The 23,101-nt window shown below is 47.7% G+C and overlaps 2 protein-coding genes across 3 annotated transcripts in view; one reads left to right on the top strand and one right to left on the bottom strand.

Annotated features, from left to right (window-relative positions):
• SLC20A1 (solute carrier family 20 member 1) overlaps positions 1-7,075 on the top strand; it is a 28,886-nt gene extending 21,811 nt beyond the window's left edge. For both annotated transcript variants that reach the window (XM_018554714.1, XM_018554715.1), the window contains exons 7-10: positions 3,282-3,840; positions 4,535-4,720; positions 4,886-4,970; positions 6,622-7,075. In XM_018554714.1, coding sequence (XP_018410216.1) covers positions 3,282-3,840; positions 4,535-4,720; positions 4,886-4,970; positions 6,622-6,783 — 992 coding nt within the window. In that variant the 3' untranslated portion in view covers positions 6,784-7,075. The remainder of the gene's footprint in view (positions 1-3,281; positions 3,841-4,534; positions 4,721-4,885; positions 4,971-6,621) is intronic.
• Positions 7,076-16,615: 9,540 nt separating this feature from the next.
• The window catches only part of MRPS24 (mitochondrial ribosomal protein S24), a 7,982-nt gene continuing 1,496 nt past the window's right edge, over positions 16,616-23,101 (bottom strand). The window contains exons 2-4 of the mRNA XM_018554691.1: positions 21,433-21,513; positions 18,575-18,686; positions 16,616-16,899 (exon numbers count right to left, since the gene is read on the bottom strand). Coding sequence (XP_018410193.1) covers positions 16,616-16,899; positions 18,575-18,686; positions 21,433-21,513 — 477 coding nt within the window. The remainder of the gene's footprint in view (positions 16,900-18,574; positions 18,687-21,432; positions 21,514-23,101) is intronic.

Here is a 23,101-nt window from a genome sequence, read left to right as displayed (position 1 = left end):
CCCTATATGAAAGGGGGGGATGGGTACATTCAGCCCCCCCGTGTCTTCAGGTTTTATATTGCATTAGCATAGATTTTTGAGAACATATAATCTTGCCATTGATATTTTGCACATTTCTGTCATACAGCAGACTGTAACTTGTGATTCTAGTTTAGGAAAAGGTTGGAGGCTAAACTGTAGTATGTTACAGCGTGTTTGACCGTGCACCATCATGGTCAGAGGACATAAGGTAAAGTGCCCTTTTAAACCAGGGGCGGCCAGCTCGTGCTCTTCAGCTGTTTGTAGTTTAAACACTTAAGTAAAATTCTATACACTTTAGTGTTGCATGTTATGTATGGTAAGTTCTTTACTTCACGTGTAGTAAATTCTTGTCTTTGCATAAACGCTCTGCCCAACCCTCCGAGCTACATATAAACCTGGTAATGTGAAGCCTTGTCACATAGCCTTAGAGCAAATATGTGCAAGTATGATTTCAAATCACTACATGCTTCCAGTCATGTATGTACCAGCCCGCCCTCCGACGACATTCAGGTTTATAGTTTCACCTGTAACCTGAGAGGCAGCTAGACTGGCTGGTTATATGTTACAGAACATTTATATAAATGGCCAGCAGACCCCTTCCTGCAGCGAGTGTTAATGAAAGGCCTGACGAGGGTCACACTTTGTGTAGAATTGGAAGTTCCCAATCCCTGTGTAACACTCTGCCCCCATTGCTTGCACATCCTTGTGTTAAAATGGATCTGGTTTCCATTCATGTTTTTAGTCCGTGTGATCCCCTATAGCAGGAAATGCCCCGTCACTCCTATGTGCAGTAATGGCATTTGTAGTCTCTGCCAGAGAATGGATGGGAGCTGATGGTTCAAATGGAACGGTCCCACTAAGCATTTTACATGACTGGACACCAGAGGGAGAATAGTAAATCTTCACCTTCAATTCAAACTCCAGCCAGATATAAAAGGCCCCAAATAATGCAGCTCTGTGCTCATTAATACTTAACCTGTTGCTGTGGGCCATACATGTCAGCACATCGTAGAAGCTTACCGCCGGACTGCCACATGTGTAAACCCAGTGCCGTTGTTTTGAGCTGGGTGAGTGCTCGCACTGCATCCCTAGCCCTGTGATCATGCCGTCACCAATAGCTCCCAGTCATTGTTTGCAATCGGGACCCTCGCCACCTGGCCTCTGGTGCGGGGACCCTCGCCACCTGGCCTCTGGTGCGGGGACCCTCGCCACCTGGCCTCTGCTATGGCAGTAGTAACTAGACTGTATAGTGAAATCCTCCTTAAAGTGCATCTGGCCCTTGTGTGTCTTTTGTACTCCTGACAGTCACTCGTATATATTCAGGGTAAATATGTGACCAGAAAGGATAAGGTGACATTGCAACCTTTCACCCACTACCTTATAATTGAGGAAGTCACTTGATGTGCTATTTACATTTTTGAACAAGCGCCGCGTGACACACAATCTGAGTTCTGCAATGCGAGCAGTTCAACCTGCAGCTTGTTTATAGATAAACGTTTTATCTGTGTTGTGAACAATCATTTCCTTTCCGGCTGGAAACGGACTTCTAGCGCCATCTCCTGGTCAGATTTTTTCTTTAATTTATTTTTTTGTATTGTGTATATCTCTTTGAAAACGCTGCACATGTTTTACTTCTACAATAATGGTACATGGGGAGTCTACAACAAAACAGGGCAGTTTTGCATTATGAAGGTGTGCAGCACTTTTGTGCATTTATAGTCCAGGCAGAGTGGAGTCTGCGGGTGCACCCGGCTGACTTGTGCATTGCTGCTGATCCCCTGCAGCTGCTTCCTGTCTGTCTGCATGCATGCACTTTAGCCAGGGTTGCCGCAGAGCCCCCCTGAGAGCACATAGAGACCACCTCGGAGCCTCACAGCCCACAGAGTATTCAGGTCTAACTGCAGGGTTGGCACTTTGAGATACACAAGTTGGTTTAGTGATCCAGTTTGGCCACTCGGGTTCAAAGGTTCGCCATCACTGTTCTAGAGAAACTTTTCACCTCATCCAGTTGCTTTGTCCTACATTACTATATCCTGTTGCAAAATGAAGCCCTTTGTGTGGATTTTAGGGATGCACAGATACTAGTGTCGGTATTAGTGCTGAGTATTTGGGTGAGTACTCATCCAAATACTCCGATACGCTTCCGGTCATAGGGAGATTTCCTCTGGCCGGCAGTGCCGTGAAGGAACATGGAGCCGGGAAGCTTGCTCCATGCTGATTGGCCGGGAAGCCGGCTTCCCAGATAATCAGAAACGAGCCAGGCAAATGAATCTGATACGGTGACACGACCCCCACCCTGCAGACAAATCATTCCCCTCCCATCGATCCTCAGCAGCAGTCATTACCGTACCAGTCCCTCGGCCAGCTGGGCAGACGCTGCCCAACTGGATCTGCCCACGTCTCCTGTGGGCATAGCGCCAGCACCGCCTGCTTGATGCTGTTATAGGATGTCTGATTTGAAAGCACTGAGCAGTCTGCACATGTGCAGTAGCAGGCGGCTGAGGGCCGATCACGTGGGCGCTCTACACACAGGAGACGTGGGCATATCCGGGAGAGCTTGGAGAGCGGTGTCTGCCCAGCTGGCCGAGGGACTGGTACGGTAATGACTGCTGCTGAGGATCGATGTGAGGGGAATGAGGTGTCTGCAGGGTGGGGGTTGTGTCACTATATTGTCAGATCTGTTTGGCTGGGATGCCGGCTTCCCGGCCAATCAGCATTCAGCCGGCCAAACAGAATGGAGTCGGCTTCCCGTTTAATTTCGAAGCCAGGCGGTGGATATTGACACGCCGCCTGGCTCCGATTGCCCGGGAAGCCGGCTCTATGCTACCGGCAGTATCGGTACTTGGTACTCTATCGGTGAGTACCGAAATATAAATACTGGTATTGGTGCTTCCCTAGTGGATTTTTGCACTATGCAGCCTAAGGCCCCGTTCACACTGAGCGATTTATCGCGCTGTAATTGCCTCGATATCGCGGCTATTTACAGCGCGATATCGCTCTCCAATGCTTGGCAATGGGGCAAAGGGTCCTGCTGTCGCGGGTCGTGCGTCGCTACAGCAGGACCCTTTTTGGAGCTGATTTTGCCGCGATTCAATGCAAGCATTTGCGTGATATCGCACAAAATGCAAAACGCTGGATTTGCGAATCGCGCAGTGTGAATGGGGCCTAAAGTGTTGAATTGATGGTCATGCATTGTGCCATTTTGGTTCTGTATACTAGAACTTTTGTTCCTAACCACTTTTTGTTTTCTCCTCCCACAGGAGCTGTGCAGTTGCCAAATGGAAACCACCATCAGTTCAACCAACCCGTCAGTAATCAGATTAATTCTAGTGGTCAGTATCAGTACCACACGGTGCACAAGGATTCGGGCCTGTACAAAGAGCTGCTACACAAGTTGCATTTGGCCAAAGTTGGAGACTGTATGGGCGACTCTGGGGAGAAGCCTCTCCGCCGCAACAACAGTTACACATCTTACACCATGGCAATCTGTGGAATGCCCCTGGACTCCTTCCGAAACCGGGAGGCCGAGGCACGCCCTGAAGAAGCAGGGCAGTTGACCTGGCATGGAGCCGATGGGAAGAAGAGGGCTCGTATGGACAGCTACACCAGTTATTGCAATGCAGTGGCCGATACGCATCGTGATGTTGGGGAACAGGAGGAAGGCAACACAGAAGAGGAGGTGGTGGACAGGAAGAGCAGCAACTCTTCCTTAGATGAACGTTATGACCAGGACAAGCCCGAGGTGTCCCATCTCTTCCAGTTCCTGCAGATCCTCACTGCCTGCTTTGGCTCCTTTGCTCATGGTGGAAATGATGTCAGGTTAGTCACAAATCTCTGGTGGTCTGTAAAGTGAACCTGCACTTTAACCATACCAGGCAAAATACCAGGTTTTCTGGATGGCAGGCATGGTAAAGAGCCCATACTCTCCTTCCATGCAGTGTATTTACCTACCAGAGTCCCTACACCAAAACCCTTTGTGTGCATTCCAGCCGTGTACAGGGCTAAGGACCCGTCCCCAATGATGGCACAGTACTGCAGGGCCATAGCTTGTAAGACGAACAGACTCCTTGGCTTGCCTGCAATCCTGTTATTTTGTTCCATGGATAGGTAAAATAAAGGTTTGCTTTGATCTCACCACCGTATAACTTATTGATTTAACTAACTGCTAAAAGTAATTTTACAAACTGGTTTATCTGATGAATTTCATCAGGTTCCCAGTAACTTGTCCAGTAGTTGTCCTTTTTCTGACCCCTTTTGGTGTTTTTTTTAAAATCCCTGGCAGACCTAACAGTCCTTTTGGCTTTAATACATTGCATGTCACTGACCTGGAACAAGTATGCTCCATTGGCAGGCATGAAGTCCTGATCTGCGTACTTGTATGTCGGCTATCCCAATTCCTTTGCCGTTATGGGTTTAGTACATGTGTATTTTAGTAGTTGCTTCACATTGGGATAAACTTGGCTTCTGGTTTTTAAATATTAACCTCATAGTATCTTCATGTGCTTTACTGCAGCAATGCCATTGGACCGCTGGTTGCCTTGTGGCTGGTGTATGAAACCCGAGATGTAACCACCAAAGCTGCCACCCCTATCTGGCTGCTCCTGTATGGAGGCATCGGTATCTGCATTGGCTTGTGGGTCTGGGGGCGAAGGGTCATCCAGACGATGGGCAAAGATCTAACGCCTATTACACCATCAAGGTAAGTTGCAGGATTGCAAACTGCAGTATACTAAAGGAGGGAAAAATTCGGGGGATTGGATTTGGATCGTTGATGCACATTGCTTGAAACCAACATCAGTTTTACTCCTATTGCTCTCTGAAAGCATTTCCAGGATTGTCTAATTTCCATTTTATTTCCTTTCAGTGGTTTCAGCATCGAGTTGGCATCTGCTCTAACTGTTGTGATTGCGTCTAATGTCGGCCTCCCGATCAGTACTACACATTGCAAGGTGAGCACTGGTAGCACATCTATAGGGGATAGGTCTGGTTTTGGTTCCATCCCTTTTATTGGTGAAGTGATGACTATACTGTCATTTGTAAACCTTTTAATGTTCAGAATTTTTATAATTTTCAAGCACTGCAGGAGGTAGAAATGCTGTATATATGCAGCGGCCACAGTGACCCTGAAGTAATGGGGGGGGAATTAGCAGCCTGTTACATTTTGGGTGGCATATAGGATGGGGGCGTACAGTAACGTGAGCTCATTCAATTCTGCTTTAATGAGCAGATATTTGTATGCACACATGCTTGTCTGTAATCTGTTCTACTGACATCTGCCTGGTGCCACCCAACCACTTCATCAAAATAGCTCCACTACCCTTGTAAAAGGGTTAATCTGGACTGTTAATTGTTGCAGCAACGATTTCGTGAACCTTTACTGAGCAGCTGGTGGTTATCATTCAGATGTATGGCCGTTTTCCTTTCAGTGTGTGGGGGGGGGGAACAAAATAGACCAATATGGCACTGATGGGATTATTGCAGATTTACTGCCTACATTAATTGTAAATCTAAATTCAGTTTTGATTCTCTGCATTCTAAATGATGAATTGTCCAACTCCCAGCCGAGCGCATCTTCTGCAGCGCTGCATGTAATTGTGATTCAGTCTGCCAACTACTTGGCAACAACAGCATGATATGCATACGTTTTCTATGCACTTCTAAAGGATTGCTTTTAAAGAGTAACTTAACCCCAATCCTAAAAAAATTAAAAAGCACAATTAAAAATGTCTACCTGGTAAATGTAGTGTTAAAAAAAAAACACTTTTCCTTGCAGTCTAATGTTACCTTGCATTCCGGTGTTCTATCAAAGTTTGTGACTGCGTTAGAATGTGTAACTGGTGACGTGGTCACACATTTTAACGTAATACCGGCCACTTTTTCGGCAGTGGAATATGTGACTAGCAAAAGGTGAAGAATTCCAACGCTTTCTCTGCTATTTCAGGGCAAATCGCCATCGCACATTGTGTGTGCAGGGGAACCGATCTGCCCTGGAACAGCTGATTGGTCTTCAAACGTCACTTCTATCTGACTCTGACTGCGATCTCACATTCTACAGTCGGATAGAAGTGACATTTCAGGACCGGAACAGCTGAGAAAGCGTTGGAATTCTTCACCTTTTGCCGGTCACATATTCCACCGCTGAAAAAGTGGGCGGGATTACGTTAATGTGTGACCGGTCACACATTCCAACCCAGTCACAATCTTTGATAGAACACCGGGCCTATTTACAGGTTTTGAACATGGCAATGTGTGAACAGTAAGAGCACACGTGCACCTAGTTCACTAGCCAGGAAGTCGGAGTTGCCCAAAGACTTCTGGGACATGACATTTCTATCCCTGGGGTCTGTGGGCAGTACGGGTTACATTGTTCCTGCCGAGGCCAGAAAATACAGGGACAGTAACGGCAAGAGGCATTAACAAAAAAGTAATTGTCAAAGAAAGGGCTAATCCGCGTTATTGGGGAATGTGCCAAATGAGGGTTAGGGTCGGCTTTAAGAATTCGCTGTCTGAGCCTCCTAATGGCTTTGCTTTCATACTGCAGAATCCACTTTTATTCAGCACGGATCTCCTCCATACTCATTCTGTGACTTGTGTTTTCAGGTCGGCTCGGTGGTGTCGGTGGGATGGCTGCGTTCTAAGAAAGCTGTGGACTGGCGGCTCTTCAGAAATATCTTCTTGGCGTGGTTTGTCACGGTGCCAATCTCTGGCCTGATCAGCGCAGGCATCATGGCCCTCTTCAAATATGCCATCCTCCAGGCTTGATCACACAACGCCATGCCACCTGCTATCCAGAATAGTCGCTCAGGACCAAAGACCCACCGCACGTACCACATCAGTGCAAACTTCATGAGCTGCTGAGGACCCAAGCGATTCGCCTCCCTCCCAATCCCTGCAAGAGGGGCCTGTGAATATACATCTAGAATATGCAATGCGCTCGCTCTGCAAGGGACGGGCAAGATCCTTTAACGAGGAGTAAGAAGTGGATTTGAAGCAGGATTATCTCGCCTTCCCTTAGTGCTGTAAAACTGCTTAATGCTTTTAGTACATGAGAAGAGAAAAAAAAAAAATCAACCCAATCTACCTGTATACGTATGCTGATCATTCCTCAGTATTAATGTTTCTGTATATAGAACTGCTTGTATGTCGCCCATTACTTTCTCCGCTGTCAATGTTTGCTCATCTTCTTTATATCGCCCACAAGACTTGGAAGTGTTTTTCTTTATTCTCCATATCGGCATTTTCCACTGCTCTGTAGGCATGCAGATCATTGCACGGCTTGACAGTGGAGTGGTTGAGTGAGTGGAAATTCACTACTTTAAACCATGTCATGATTGTTTATCAATGGGGAACCCATGTCATGATTGTTTATCAATGGGGAACCCATGTCATGATTATCAATGGCACACCAGGTCCTAGATTTATCAATGGGGAACCCATATCATGATTATCAATGGCAAGCCAGGTCCTAGATTGTTAATAAATGGGGAAGAACCAGGGCCCATCAATGGGGAAGAACCAGGACCCTTTTTTTTTTTTTTTTTTTTTTAATAGCGGAATCCAAAGTTTATTTTTCTCTTTAGTTGAGGATGTCCTGTCTTTGCGATGCGGGGTATAGGGACCCCTTCGCTGAAGGTGCAGTTCTGGTTATTCGGGAGGGTTTCTGTCCTGCATAGTGTCCATTTTCATCTTTGTTACTGGTGAAGCCAAAATAAAATCGCACTAATTCCACCATATCTGACTTCAGACTCTTCTATCGCCTCCCATTTTATATGCAGCTCAGTAAATCGTTGTGTACATGCAGTTACAGACCAGGAGATAATAATGCTGCAACATGTCAGACCATACAGTCTGGTAGGACTCTTAGTGCTCATTCAGACAGGCGTGAGCACCCGCAAAGACCTGTCCCCAGAAGGCAACCCGGATGCGTGCAGCCGCATCCTCCCATAGGGAAGAACATTCTAATGTGTGTAATTACATGCAGCAACTGTCCTTTCCGGGATCGGCTCTTTTACAGGGTGTACATTCCCGTCTGAATGAGCCCCTGTTGTGTATTCCATAGCGGTTACCCTGAAGTCTAGGACTCTTGTTGGTATATAGATCGGGCTCATGTAATATATAGATCGGGCTCATGTAATATATAGATTGGGCTCATGTAATATATAGATCGGGCTCATGTAATATATAGATCGGGCTCATGTAAAAGATACAACAACTGGCTACAGAACGGAAGTATTGGGCTTGATTTGGGAGCCATAGTCTAAATCACTTCTAAAACAGTCCATTCTGTGGGAGAGCTCGCACTTTGAGGACTTTATGAAATATGAGGGTTCTTGTTCTATTTGGGATAGTCCTAATATCCATCCTTGGTATATTTATCTTGTTTTCTTGACCCTCAGACCCAAACCTGGTCTGACTGAGCTCTTGCAAACACCAAAGGAAGCTTCTGCTGCCACCCAATCATCTGTAGCCCGGGAATTCTCCAACCACAGCTGCGGGTAAGCAGAGGAGTGAGATGCAGCGATGTTCTGGCCACATGTTTATATTTGCTCAATGACATTGAGATCATAGAAGGCCAAATACTTTGGCAAAGGCATGTCGCTCCTCGGCAGGAAGTGGGCCAGCCTGCAGCTGATTTGAAGAGACACGGGCTACCTAGCCAGTGTTTGGAGGAGTCTAGGCTCGGTCTGATATGAGCTAATCCCTAAACACATTTCTACCATCATCGTAAAACAGGAGAGGGAATTGTATCTCACATCTGCCTCTTCCACACACATCCTCCGTGTAAGGTCCTATCCTGATAGTAACATGTTTAATCATTGTTCCATAAGGCCCCGTTCACACCTGGGCGTTGTGTAGCGCGTTCCTACGCTCTGCAAGACGCTCAAACACCGAAATCCCATTACTTCCTATGGGTATGGTTCCCACGTGGGCGTATTACAGGCCGTATGAACGCGCTACAAAACGCCCTACACCCAAAGAAGTACAGGAGCTCCTTTTGGGGCGTATCCATTGGGATACAGACAGGTAGCCATCGAAAACGCGTGTTTGTCGCACGCTTTTTTTTACCGCAAATCGCGGTAGAAACGCAAGACAAACGCGCATATTCGATACGCCTAGGTGTGAACCCAGCCTAAAGTGTTTGCTGATGCCATGGTACTCTTCTACAGAGGTGGAGAGAAATGTCTTCTAGTCTTACTCCAAAGCGCTGGCAGATGGCAGAACCTCTTTCTTGCGGCGTCCTTTTATTGCATTGATCCAATTTTATTCCTACTCATCCCAGCAACGGAGAAGCAGCCCCGACCCCCGGACCTTTCACTCTGATTCACCCGTGTCACTGACATGACTGAGGAAAATGTCATCAGGAGCATGTTCCCTTTTTCTGGGCCCACTTGCATTACTACTGAATGGACCAACATCAGAGCAACGTGACCCTTTTGGCACTAGCCGGCTCCACAAATGGATTGCAAAATCAGTCAGGTGGAAAATTTTCTCGCTGACAATGATTGCAGCCAATCGGATGCACATCCTAATATTTTTAAGTGCTGGGATCTCAATGCTCATTCAAAAGTACCAAAGTTTTCTAAGCAAGCTTACTGGAAGCTTTCTTCTTAGGCGGCTCCAACAGCAGAACAGGTCTCCCTTGCTGGGTACCCAGAAGAAGAGCGTAGTCTTTAAACAATCACAAAGGAAAAAATGGGCAACGGTTTTTGGAGGGACAACATTCCCCTTTTATCGCGGCTTGAAACAATAATGCGGGGACGTAAAAGGACAGAGACCGAAGAACGGAGACCGAAGCAATCTGTTATTTGGTGGGGTTTGAGTAGGAGAATCCAAGGGAGTCGTTTGGTCTCGGTACTGTAGAGTTTTTAAGGCTCCACACTATTGTTTCGAGGCCTGATGAAGGGGAATGTTGTTCCTGGAACACATTGGCAGGTTTTTCTTTTTGTGACGGAGTTATTAAACTCTGGTCGACTTCACCCATTTGGTCTGGTGCCCGTTCAGTATACACCAGTCAGCCGTAACATTATGACCACCCGCCTAATATTGAGAAGGGCCCAATTTTGCCACAAACAGCCCTGGCCCATCGAGACATTGACTCCACTAGACCTCTGAAGGTATGCTGTGGTATCTGGCACCGAGCTGTCGGTAACCAATCCTGTAAGTCATGAGGTGAGGCCTTCATGGATTGCTCAGTACATACCACAGATGATTGATTGGATTGAGATCTGGAGAATTTGGAGGACAAGTCAACACGTCAAACTCATTGTTGTGTTCCTCAAACCATTCTTCAGCCATGTTTGCAGTGTGGCAGGGCGCATTATCCTGCTGAAAGAGGCCACTGCCATCAGGGAATACCCTTTTCATGAAGGGGTGTACTTGATCAGTAACAATGTTTAGGTGGGTGGTACATGTCAAAGTAACATCCACATGAATGATAGGACCCAACGTTTCCCAGAAGAACATTGCCCAAAAGCATCACACTGCTTCCACCGGCTTGTCTTCTTCCCATAGTGGTCATAATGTTATGGCTGATCAGTGTATGTCTAGACTACAATCGGGTGCAGTCACTGTTCAGGTATATAGACAGTCACAGGTGCCTGCTGGTGAAAACAATAGTTGGCAGGTGAAGACGGTGTGGATGCAGGAATGGAACACTTTGTGGCACTATGGTTACTCCCTGTGGCCCTTTGCAGACTCTAGTAGTTGGAGTAAGAGCTTTGATTTGCAGCGGGTTCCCAGTCTGCAACAACGCCTGTATCATGTCTGCCTTCCCAGACCATCTCTTCTGTGTCTGCAGCTCTTGACAGTCTTCTGTGCAATTAGCCCTCATTCACACTGGTAACGGCCGGCCCGTACAGATCCGCGCTGTGTGCACCGCCGCATCGGGCAGCTCCTGGGATGGACAGTTGCTGTGTGTGAGATTTGTACGCAGCAGCATGTCCTCCATGGGAGTACGCCGACCTGCATGTCCGTACAGGTGCCGTTGTCCCTGCTTGGACGCCGACCAGATCCATCCTGTCGGCGTACGAGTGCGGACACCCGCACTGATGTGTACGGCTATGTAGGACGGGCTGTGTCCAAATGACACACAGCCCCTGTCCTTCCCAGGAGCTGCCCGATATGGCCGCGCACACAGCATGGATCTGTATGGGCCGGCCGTTTCTCGCGTGAATGAGGGCTTACTTGTACTGATTTTTATATATGGCCCCTTGGTGCTTTTAGGGCTGCAGTTGAGGCCTCCAATTCCTCAAAAGCCAGCACTGCTCTGGTCACTGGCCCTAAAAGATTGTCATTGCTCCAAAACATGAAATGTTCATGGCACTTATTAGCACCTTTGTATATCTATAGGACCAATTAGGCCGAGGTCAATATGTCTGTATTAAGTGACAAGTAGTATCACATGCGTGCAACTTTGTCTAATGGCCAACATGATACAACTTTGGTGCAGGTATGATCGCCCACGAGCTTTAAAGTGACACTAAACTCACTTCTCGATCATCTCCCTGCAGAGACCGTGACTGTCAATCACCGCTCCCCACACACCGATCTTCCAGTGCTGAGTGCAGGAAGGGGCGGGCACAGCTGGCTCTGCCTCTAGATAGGCAGAGCCCGCTGTCACTCACGCAGCTAGGTGGATACAGACAGTATTGTCAGGATCTGTCCTGACTGCGGCGCTCCTAGTATTCAGCTCGCTATATACTGAACGTTGGGTCACGGGAGGGAGGTTAGTATATGTCCTCCGGTGACTCTAAAGAGAAATATGGGATATAAAGGTTAACCCCCCCCCCCATAGTTCTCTTAAGTCATAAGATACATTTATGTTAATAGTTAAAGGTACTTGAATGTATCACTCGGCTGTAGATCCTGAAATCATCTCTGAATTGGTGCCGACACTGTCCTTCCTTCTGGAGGGGGGATACTTTTGTCAACAGTATGCGTTAAAATCAGAGGTTTTAGTTGCACAAACTTTTGGCCAAAAATATGTAGAAGCCACATGTAGTGTTTTGTATTGTATTAAGCCTTCCTAATGTGCGCCCTGCTATAAAGGCCGGTTATAGATTCATTCATGTACATTTTTTTCTACTTTTGTCCCTGTGTGTGTGTGTGTTGTAAAGTAGTCACCGCTCCAAGCTCTCTCTATGGACTACAATCTCACGTTTAGTTCACTAATTTGTATTGAAGGTACAGTATAGTCCATCACAGGAGTGCACTTGGAGCGGTGACTACATCACACACGGGGACCATGGGGAAGGACAATGACTAGTCTCTCTACACATGTATTCCAAAAATGTGCCTGTGACCCTTATGTGCTATTTATGGCTGAGGACCTGACGCCATACTGGCAGTAATACGTGTCTGTCATCTTGTATACAGCTAGTGGACGTGCGTGCACACTGAATTGCTGACATGTTATCTTACCATGTGGAAAAAGAAATGTGAGCCTCCTGACGTAGAATTCTGATGATCATGCAAAGTATACGGTGTCATTGCCTGTAGATCCGTATGGTGCAGTGTAAGCGCACACATAATCACTATGTTTGCAGTTTCCTGAAATATTCCTGAATAAGTGTGGGCAATTCTCAGCATGCCAAAGCTGGGGTAGGCTACCGGGGGGCACTCCAGGTGTTGTGGAACTACAAGTTCTATTGCATGACAGAGGCATGATGGAATTTGTAGTTTTACCACAGCTGGGGGGGGCCGAGTTTGCATACCTCTGGTGTATCCCCTGGAGTCGGGGGGTCGCAAACCTCCGGCCCTCCAGCTGTGGTGGAACTACAACTCCCATGAGGCATTGCAAGATTCTCACAGACATGTCTCCTGAAGAGATGCATCATGGGATTTGTAGTTTCACCACAGCTGGAGGGCCAGAGGTTTGCTACCCCCTGCCACTAAGGATATTTAATTTCCTGTTCTGGGCACACAACAGAAAGTGAGAACAAATGGCTCCAAAGTGGAGTGGTGACCCCATTAGAAGATTTGTCCTTCTGTTCCGGTGACATCTTGGGATTTCCATGACTTTTAGTCCCGGTGACAGGACCTATAGACAGGGGCGTATCTGTCGCGAGGCAAACAAGGCATTTGCCAGGGAGCGGCCACCCCCAAACCAGTGATACGGAACCTCACCTGCCAGGCTGAGCGCAGACCACACAGATAAGGAAGCCCATCAGCAATAAGTGTATGGCACACCGCCTCCTTCTTCAATTATACACTGTGTCCCCCTCCTCCATCCCCCTGCACACGGAGCCCAGCAGGGAGAAGTCAGCGGCAGCAGCAGCTAAGTGCCTGCACAAAGAGCCTGCAACCTGGGCAGCTATAAACTTCGGGTCCCGTGTGTGGACACTGACATCTGCAGGGATCCTTTTCTTAGCCCTCGTTCACACCTGAACGTTTTGTAGCGCGTTCTACGCTCGACGAACGCTCAAAAATATAAATCCCATTGTATTCAATGGTCTCGTTCCCACCTTGGCGTATTTCCGCCCGTCCCTAACGCGCTACAAAACGGCCCACGCCTGAAAAGGTACAGGTACTACTTTGGGCCGTTTTGTTGCGCGTTTCCATTGCGATACAGCCAAGTAGCCTTCGGAAACGCGCATATGCAATACGCCTAGGTGTGGACGAGACCTTATGGGCGATCTGCCTGTCTCTGGGGCAGACCTGCCATTTCAGCTTTGACTGAATGCTTGGTAGAGAGCACAAAGGAGCCGATCTGCAAGGACCTGTGCAAGGCTGGTAGGTGGTTTAGATCAGTCCAAATCTGCTGCCATGGGAAAGTTATGTGTGTACACTTTGAATCATTATTAATCTTTGTCCCAGGTTGCCTCACAGCCTGGCAACTGAGTACTCTGCGAATGGATCCTGCCCTGTAGCAACGTATCCTTGTCTTTTCTCTGAAAATGCCATAAAGTAAGGATAAGGCTCCATTCACATATAGCGTTTGCTATTCCTGCGCAGTTTTCCGTGCGGGACGCAAACGCAATCTGTTGAATAACAACACGGATTTCGCTTGTTTGCAGCCATTATTGGAGCCTAAACTGGTTTTTTTATTTTTTATTCCCTACATCCCTTTCTGCTCAGTGATAATCAAAAAATGTTACATTTAGTTGGTTGTTACTAGGGATGCACCGATACCACTTTTTTTAAGTACGAGGACCGATACTTTTGATCAAGTACTCGCAGATACCAATTACCGATACTTTTTCTTAAAGGGACAGGTCACATTTTTTCTAAAGCAATACAAACTAATGCTTCAAGGTCACTTTCTTAATATTATGATTCATGAGATGACGAGGGAGCATGATGCCGTCTTCCCGGCAAATCAGAATGCCGGGCGCTGCGTCATTACATGGCGCCCGGCTTCCGGATTTGCTAGCTTCCTGACCAATCGGGAAGCCGGGCAGTGCGTCATTGCACGCTACCCGGCTTCCTGATTGTGAGGGAAGTCGGCTCCATGCTCTCTCATCACAAGTGACAAGAGAGCACGGAGCCGTTTCCTGGCCAATCAGGAAATCGGGCAGCGTGTAATGATGCGCTGCCCGGCTTCCTGATACAGGAAGTACTCGTGCTAGGTATCGGAGCATTTGGGAGAGTACGAGTACTCACCCAAATACTTGGTATCGGCACCGATACTGATATCGGTATCGGTGCATCCCTAGTAGTTACATAAAGCAGTGTCAGAACTTAACTGCCAAAGAAGTTAACCGATTGGCCAGAAAACGTTGTGTACTTTTTAAAAAGGTATTAAAGAGCGTATTTGATTATAAAAGAAAGCTGTTGTGCTTTGGATCCTCCAATAAAAAGAAGTTATTAAAGTTAAAAAAAATGAAGCAAGCAGGACCAATATGTTTTAAAAATTAAAACTATGCGCTGAACAAACACGGTGCTGTTGGGAAGAGACTTGGATGGGAAGGTGTGTGCCTCAATAACATAAACCATTTGAATTATTCTTTATTTGAATTTAGGAGAACCTGAGGGCTAGTTCATACCACGGACAGTGCGTTCCGGCCCAATTTGGTGCCGGAACGCACTGGATCACATTCCAGGCGGCTCCCTGTGTGGAGGGGGCATGGCGGTACATTGAAGTCAATGGCACAGCAGACATGCCCCCCGGCCCCAGTGTGATCGCCCTCACCCGAACGTGTGGCATACCAATGCCTGTTTTTTCTGACTGCACCGGACCATAACGCAGGCATTGATGTGCCATGCGCTTGGGTGCAGGCGTTGGCACTGTGGTTGGGGGGCGTGGCTGCTGTGCCTCCCACCCCTGAATGCAAGGAGCCAGCTGGGATGCGATCCAGTGCGTTCCGGAACCAAATTTGGCCGGAACGCACTGTTTGTGGTGTGAACTAGCCCTCAATATGGTTTGGTTTTTTTTACTATGTGAGCCCAGATTCTGTGTGAATGGAACATCTGCCATTGTCAGAAAAATAAATACTTACCCAAATCCGCCAATGAGCTCAACCTCCTCTCTCTGATGCTGGCAGAAGTGATACAGCGCGCAACTGTTACTGTTTAAACAGGCGCTCGCTGTATCCAGCTAATAGCACAACCTGTCAGAGGTTGGAAACAGCATGCGCACTGTATCCAGCATCTGACAGGTTACGCATAATGTCCTAAACTGGAAGGGGTGGGGCAGATTTAGATTGGGGGCGCCCGAGTTTAGTCTTGCCTAGGGCAGCACAAAACCTAAATACACCACTGCCTATAGAGGGTGAATATCGCCAGCAACAGAGGATCTATCGCGCTGTCCATCCCGTCTCTCTATTGGTTCGTGGAACGTGCCGAGACAAATATTGGTTGCGTCACATGGAATTTTTAAGGGGGCTGCAGGGAGTACAAATGTCAAAGCATTGCCCAGCAGTGTTCACTAACAGTCTTTTGTAATATGTGCCCAGTCTCCAAAAAACTCGAGCAGCATGTTGGCAATCTCTGCCCACCTCTATCAACATGCTCACAGTCCCTGACCATCTCCACGTACATGCTCACAGTCCCAATCAGTAAGCCGGGAGGCCGCCCGGTTTCTCGATTTGAAAGAGAGCCGGATCCATGCTCCCTCGGCACTGCCATTTAGAGGGAGATCTCCCTCTGACCAGAAGTCCCAGTATTGGAGCATTTGGGCAAGTACAAATACTCGGTATCGGCACCGGTGCATCCCTACTACACACCAATAGATTCTGATAGACTAGCGTGGATGCTGTGTAAATTGTATTCTGACAGAATACAGTGGGAGCAGCTAAACAGCTGACCGGCTACAGCCACACATCAGCTGAAAACTTTCCACCCGGCTCCTTTGATTTTGAGATCGCAGGATGAGGCTGACAGGGCCAACCACGGAGCAATTTTCAGCCAATGGAAATTCCCTCTGGCCGGCTTTGGACAAAAGTCATGAGAATCTTGGAACATTATATCTACTTACAATGAAACTGGCTGAAATACTGTATCCTTGAGTTAGAGTCCTCAATCACCTCAACATACAATTCACAGAGACCAGGTTACAAAAAGCAACGAGCACTTTATTTACACGCACTTTGCAGAACTGATCGTCCATAAATGCCGACCACTCACCAACGAGGGGCAGGAGCTCTAAAAGGCTGAATTACAACCACTTGTAAATGACTTTATCTTCTACGGTCTGTAGTTCAACCCTCACCGGACATTTGTACAAGAAGGACAGCAAGGACTCGGTGTAGCCAACCAGAAAATAGAACTTCTGTGGCGGGAGCCTCTGGAGAACGATAGCGCAGATCACGATTAGATTGGCCCGTCTCTTGATCACAATCTCATTAGCCAGGCAGCCGTGGAACGTGCCATACATAAATTTCCGAATGTAGATATCTTCTATCGTACGCCCTGCAGTGTCCTCTTCAGCATCCAAGTTACCTGAATGGGGAAAAAACAAGATTTCAGACTTCTATACCGGGAGTTATATTGTTTAGCTGCATTCATTAACATTGCCTGAATTGAAGGGGGAAAAAAAAAAAGGGATTGGTCATTTACAGCCATAAGCTCAGGTTCAGACTAAACCTGGAAGAGACATGGGGCCACCCACCACATCAGCTGTGGGCCGGGGCATTCCCCACCCCTAAGTTGCACATTCACAAATGGACGGAATGCTTGGGCTGACATCATTGACCTTATATGGCCATATTGAATTAATGTAATTGACCAAACATAGCCATGTGACCATATACGACCAATGATGTCACAGTATCCTGTCCCTTTTGCTTACGTGCAGCTGCGGGCTGGGAATTCCCTGGCTGCAGATGTCTAGGGGTTCAGAGGAGTTCTGGTTCAGACTGCCTTTGGTCCGAACCCAAGCTCATCCTCTCATTATAGAAAACTTATATGAATGATGATCGTGCCGAAACAGAACGCTGAAACATTTACTTTTTGTCTTGAACTGCTCTTGAAATATAACTGTACCTAGGCAATCACGTGCCTTGATCCTCATATCTAGAGTGTGATCGATGGCACGGTGCCTGTGACTGCTAGATTTGGAGATGTCACTACTGTCCTGCTCACTGTGCCACTTGCTGGAGAACATGCTGCAATGAAAGGTTCTCTGTGCTTCTGCTTCACCCATTCAGTAGATTTTGGTTTTGTGCACCTACCATATTGCTTGTTGAATATTTTCCCCACTAGTCATCAGGGGGATTGCTTTGACATGAGAAAGCCATGCTCTGCCTCCACCAAGATGGTCGCCTCCACCCAACATATGTGACCAGACCTTTGTCCTCTGTCTTTTTTTTTGGACACAAGCAAACCTGTCACTTCATAATTGTGTGAAGAGTTGTGACGAGGGAGCATGGAGCTGGCTTCCCGGGCCAATCAGGAAGCCGAGCAACGCGTAATGACTCCCTGCCCGGCTTCCTGATTCGTCGGGAAACTGGCTAATCAGGAAGCCGGGTGCCGTGTAATGACGCGGCGCCCAGCCGTGTGCTGAGTCATTACACGGCGCCCGGCTTCCCATTGGCCAGAAAGCCGACTCCATGCTTTCTCGTCATCTAGTGACGAGAAGCATGGGGACGGCTTCCCTGTTAATTCGGGAAGCCAGGTGGCAAGTCTTTACATGCCGCCCAGCTTCCTGGATAATCGGGAAGCAGGGTGACGATCATTACACGTTGCGCGGCTTCCTTAATGGGACTTCTGGTATTGGCGCGTACCGAAAAATAAATAAATATTGGTACACGTACGCGATACCGAAAAACCGGTATCGGTGCATCCCTATGTAAAACTATACTTACCTTTCTGGTGGGCTGCGTCACTAAACGCCGCCTCAATGCTACCCACCTATTGCATGTAATCAAGAGTGCCAGGTTTTTGGTACCTGCTACCCCTGCCACATGCAGTGGTTCCTCCTGCTGGTTTGTACATTATAACAGAACAAACAAGCCAGCAGGAGGAACCAGTGCATGCAGTGAGGGAAACTGGTATTTCACCCGGTCAAATACCCACAGCCGCCAGGGAGCAGCATCAATAGGAGATATTTTACACTGTATTTACATTTCTAGAGATCAGCATGGTAAGGAAAACTGAACAATGAAACAGATCTCACTTGTATGTTGAGACAGCCAGCCTTTCCTATGGGCGATAAAGTGCGGAGGATGGGCTTCTTCATAGGTCACAGGCTTGTCGCCTTTACCCACACGCACACGTGCTGCCCGGTTCTAGGACGAGATGTAGATTCATTAATAATAAATATAATCAGCACTGTTCTAGTAAAATGATCCAATGTACCGTCTCTGTGCACCTGGTACAAATAGAGATCTTCCAAATCAGTCTGTGCCAAGGTCCTAAAGTGGACCTGCAATTTTGTAGAATCTTCTGTACCCCAAGGGGGCAGATTCTATAAAGCTTGTTTTATCCCACCCTGCTATATGTTTGTTTTTAGGTACCTGCAAAATTTCAACCCCAAAATACCGGACACATATAATATATAAATAAATAACTGCTCGGCTGCAACCCACAGAAGCTCTCAAACCTCGAAATTGCAATAGTAAAGCACTGATTTACAAAGCAGCGTTATGGCTAAGGATGCACCGATACCGGTATCGAGGACCAATATTTTTTTTCCGGTACTCGCCGATACCGACTACCGATACCGGAAGTCCCATTGAGGAAGCCAGGTGGTGTGTAATGACTCGCCACCTGGCTTCCCGATTAGCAGGGAAGCTGTCCCCATGCTTCTCGTCACTATGTGACGACAAAGCATGGAGCCGGCTTTCTGGCCAATCAGGAAGGCGGGCACAGTGAGACTTGCCACCCAGCTTCCCGAATTAGCAGGGAAGCCGTCCCCATGCTTCTCGTCACTAGATGACAAGAAAGCATGTAGCCGGCTTTCTGGCCAATAGGAAGCCGGGCGCCGTGTAATAACGCAGCACCCGGCATCCCGATTTTCCGGCTCCATGCTCCCTCGTTTTGAGGTGACGAGGGAGAATGAAGCTGGCTTCCCTGCCAAGCAGAAAGCCTGGTGCCACGTCATTACAGGGCACACTGCTTCCTCATTGGCCAGCTTCCTGACCAATCAGGAAGCATGTGATGACGCTCTGCCCGACTTCCTGATACAGGAAGTATCGGGCTAGGCGTCAGAGTATTTGGGCGAGTGTGAGTACTCACCAAAATACTTGGCATCGGCACTGCAGTTAAGGCCCCATTCACACTGAGCGACGAGCGATATTGAGCGACTTGCGATATTGAGCGACTATTTCCTATTGGGCTGTATGCAATCAGGAGCAAAATCGCTCGAAAAAAGGGTCATGTAGGAGCTACAAGCGATATTGAGCGAAGAGATGTGAACAGCTCCATTGAAATGGATTGGAGAAGCTACATAGAGCGATATCGCTGCAAAAATCGCTCGATAAATCGCTCGATAAATCGCTCAGTGTGAATGGGGCCTTCGGCATTCACACTGAGCGAGTCGCAAATCGCGCGTTTGTCGCGCGAATGCTTGCATTGAGCAAGCTAGAATCGCGGCAAAATCTGCTCCAAAAAGGGTCCTGCTGTAGCGACGCACGACAGCGACGGACAGAGCCCCATTGCCATCCATTGGAGAGCGATATCGCGCAGTAAATAGCCGCGACATCGCGGGAATTACCGCGCGATAAATCGCTCAGTGTGAACGGGGCCTCAGGGTACACAAGTTTGCTTCCAATGCAAGCAGAGCACTATTAATGTGGAGTCGTTTAAATAAATTTTTTTAAAAACCCAGAAAAGCCAATGGTCATACATAAAAAGAATTAGAGAATTAAAACATTCACCATTGTTGTAATAGAGCTGGAAAACCTATTCATCAGGCGCAATTCACAAAGCGCCAGGATAAGGATCGTTATTTAAAAAAGAACTCAAGAAATTAAAAAAAAGCTTACCCTTGCAATGTGGGGGTAGCTCCACTGCTAGGTTAAGTTTACATTTCTGGAGTCCTTCTTTAAATAAGGATCCTTATCCTGGTGCTTTGTGAATTGCCCGTGTGATTGTGATTTTCTAAGGTCGGTGAGCTCAGCTGAAAAAAGTTCACTTTAGAAGCATTCTGGAAAAAAAAAAAAAAAAAAACCTACCCTTGTAGTGGGACTACCCCCCACACTGAAAGGGTTAAGTGCTCGCTTTTGTCTAGGGGGGGGCTCAAATAAAGCAGATATACTCACCTGATCCTCAGTACTGCTGCGGTCAGCACTCACCTCCTCCCCTCCCAGCTGTGTAATGCCTCTAGGCCTTCTCATGTCTAAGGCAAGGCAATGGACCTGCATAAGACATGATGATGTCAGTGCTCCTTAGGCTGGGTTCACACCTAGGCGTATCGAATATGCGCGCTTCGTGTCGCTGTAAAAAAAAACCGCGCGTTTCCGAGGGCTACCTGGCTGTATCCCGATGGATACGCCGACAAAAACGCCCCAAAGAAGCTCCTGTACTTCTTTGGGCGTAGGGGGTTTTGTAGCGCGTTCATACGGCCTGTAATACGCCCAGGTGTGAACCATACCCATAGGAAATAATGGGATTTCAGTGGTTGAGCGTTTTGCAGAGCGTTCGAACGCGCTACAAAACGCCCAGGTGTGAACCGGGCCTTAGACTGCTGGAGCACAGGGGAGAAGAGGCTGCAGGGACCGAGAATCCGGTGAGTAAATCTGCTTTACTCCATTACCCTGGCTGGGATCAGGTGCGTCTATCTGCTTTATTTGAGTCCCCTAGACGAAGTGGGGGGTGGGGTAGTCCCACTATAAGGTTAAGATTTTTACGGATTTCTTCTTAAAATAAATAAAGTGAGTTATTTTCAGCTGAGCCCCCTGACATGAGAACATCCCAATCACACGAGCAAAACAAAGATCCGTCTCCTTGTGTAACGTTTTGTGAATCCAGCCTGTAGCTGCTTTGGAAAGTTTTCCAATGACAGACAGCAGAACACTACAATGGAGCACTCACCTTTAGACATACGGAAGTTGTCTGAATGGCGCGAATTTGACAATGTCGGGGGAAAACGAAATCTAATCCTTTTGGCAAAACCTAAAGAAAAAAAACAAAACGAAAAAAAAAGTAAAATAAAAATTGTTGGATGTATGAAGCCGAATATGTTAGGACAGGGTAGGCAACCTCAGCACTGAAACTAAAAACCTCATCATGCCTCTGGGAGTTGTAGTTCCACCACAGCTGGAGTGCCAAGGTTGCCTACCCCTGTGTTAGGATACTGTATGGTGCTTTGCAGTGAGCGGCTTGGAAAGATATTCTGGCATACGCTGGTATCTGTGTAGGGCCACAACAAAGGCGCTAACACCACCAATGTTGCAGTTTTGATTTTTTTTCTTTCACGTTCCAATCATCGCAGAAATAGGAAAGCCGACTTGTTTTTTTTTAGGGTCCAGGTTCCAGGACTGTCATCCTCAGCCTTGCGTCATTGGTTCGGGCTCAATGAATCACAAAGATGAACCCGTGCTCCATTCATAAACTTGTGGTTCCCAACCCAGGGTGTGCATATGTCCCGGTGTAAACATCTTTGTGGGTATGAAAAGAAAAGTAATAAAATGATTTAAATAAAAATTGAAGTCATGGTGTCACCCAGCGATCCAGCGTCATTGGCTGCTAGGATGGAGGCGGCCAGGAAGCAAAGCATGGTGCAGACAGACAACAAAAGAGGAAAAGCACTTTAAAAAAGGAGAACTATGGGGTCAGTGTTTTTCCCCATAGTTCTCCTTAGGGTAACGGGAGGACACAAACTAGCGTCCTCCCGTCACCCTAAGCTCAGTATACCGCAAGCTACTACTTGCGGTATACTGAGACGCCGCAGCGGATCCCGACCTCGATGTCGAGATCCGCCCAGCTGCGTGAGTGACAGCTGGCTCTGCCTCTCTAGAGGCAGAGCCAGCTGTACTCGCCCCCTCCCCCCTCCGTTCCGCCAGTCAGCGTTGGCGGAGCGGGGAGGGGGGAATCCAGCCCCTCCCCTGTCACGGCAGAGAGCCGTGACAGGATCGAGAAGTGAGCGAACGTCGGTATGTGTTCGCTCATCTCCTGATCTACTGATCCGACCTGTGACAGTCTCATTGTCACAGGTCGGCTAGAACTATGAGGTGAGTGGAAATCACTAACCTCATAGTTCTCCTTTAAGGTCACCACTAGCGGCAAGGATCCCCCCCTCCCCTCTCTATTCCTCCAGCACTCATTGGAGGGACAGACAGGGGAGAGGGCGGGCACAGCTGGTATTGGCTCTAGAGAGGCAGAGCCAGCTATCAGATGGCGGGGTGGATTCTGACAATATTGTTGGGATCTTTCCCAGCCACAAAGTGGCTCTGCGCTGTCCACTTATAGTGGAAAATAGCTCGCTATATGCTGCGTTTGGGTCACAGGAGGACATTAGTAAATACACTCCTGTGACCCAAAAGAGGACTAGAGACAAAAAAAGGTTTGTATTTAGTTTTGGATGGAGTGAAGTGGGTTTAGAACCCCTGTCAGGTAGCTCTGCAACCATCTAATCGATAGTTGTCAACTATTATCATTATCGATTAGTTGGTTGGGGGGTAAGGAAGGGAGGGAGAGAGACTGATTAGTTGGTTGGCGGGGGGGAAGAGACTGATTAGTTGGTTGGGGGGGGGGGGGAGGG

The sequence above is a fragment of the Nanorana parkeri genome, unplaced genomic scaffold, assembly GCF_000935625.1.
Source record: "Nanorana parkeri isolate BGI_ZX_2015 unplaced genomic scaffold, ASM93562v1 scaffold169, whole genome shotgun sequence".
In the NCBI taxonomy this organism is placed as follows: domain Eukaryota; kingdom Metazoa; phylum Chordata; class Amphibia; order Anura; family Dicroglossidae; genus Nanorana; species Nanorana parkeri.
Note: the sequence above shows the minus strand (reverse complement) of the source record. Positions and strands in the feature narration are given on the sequence as shown.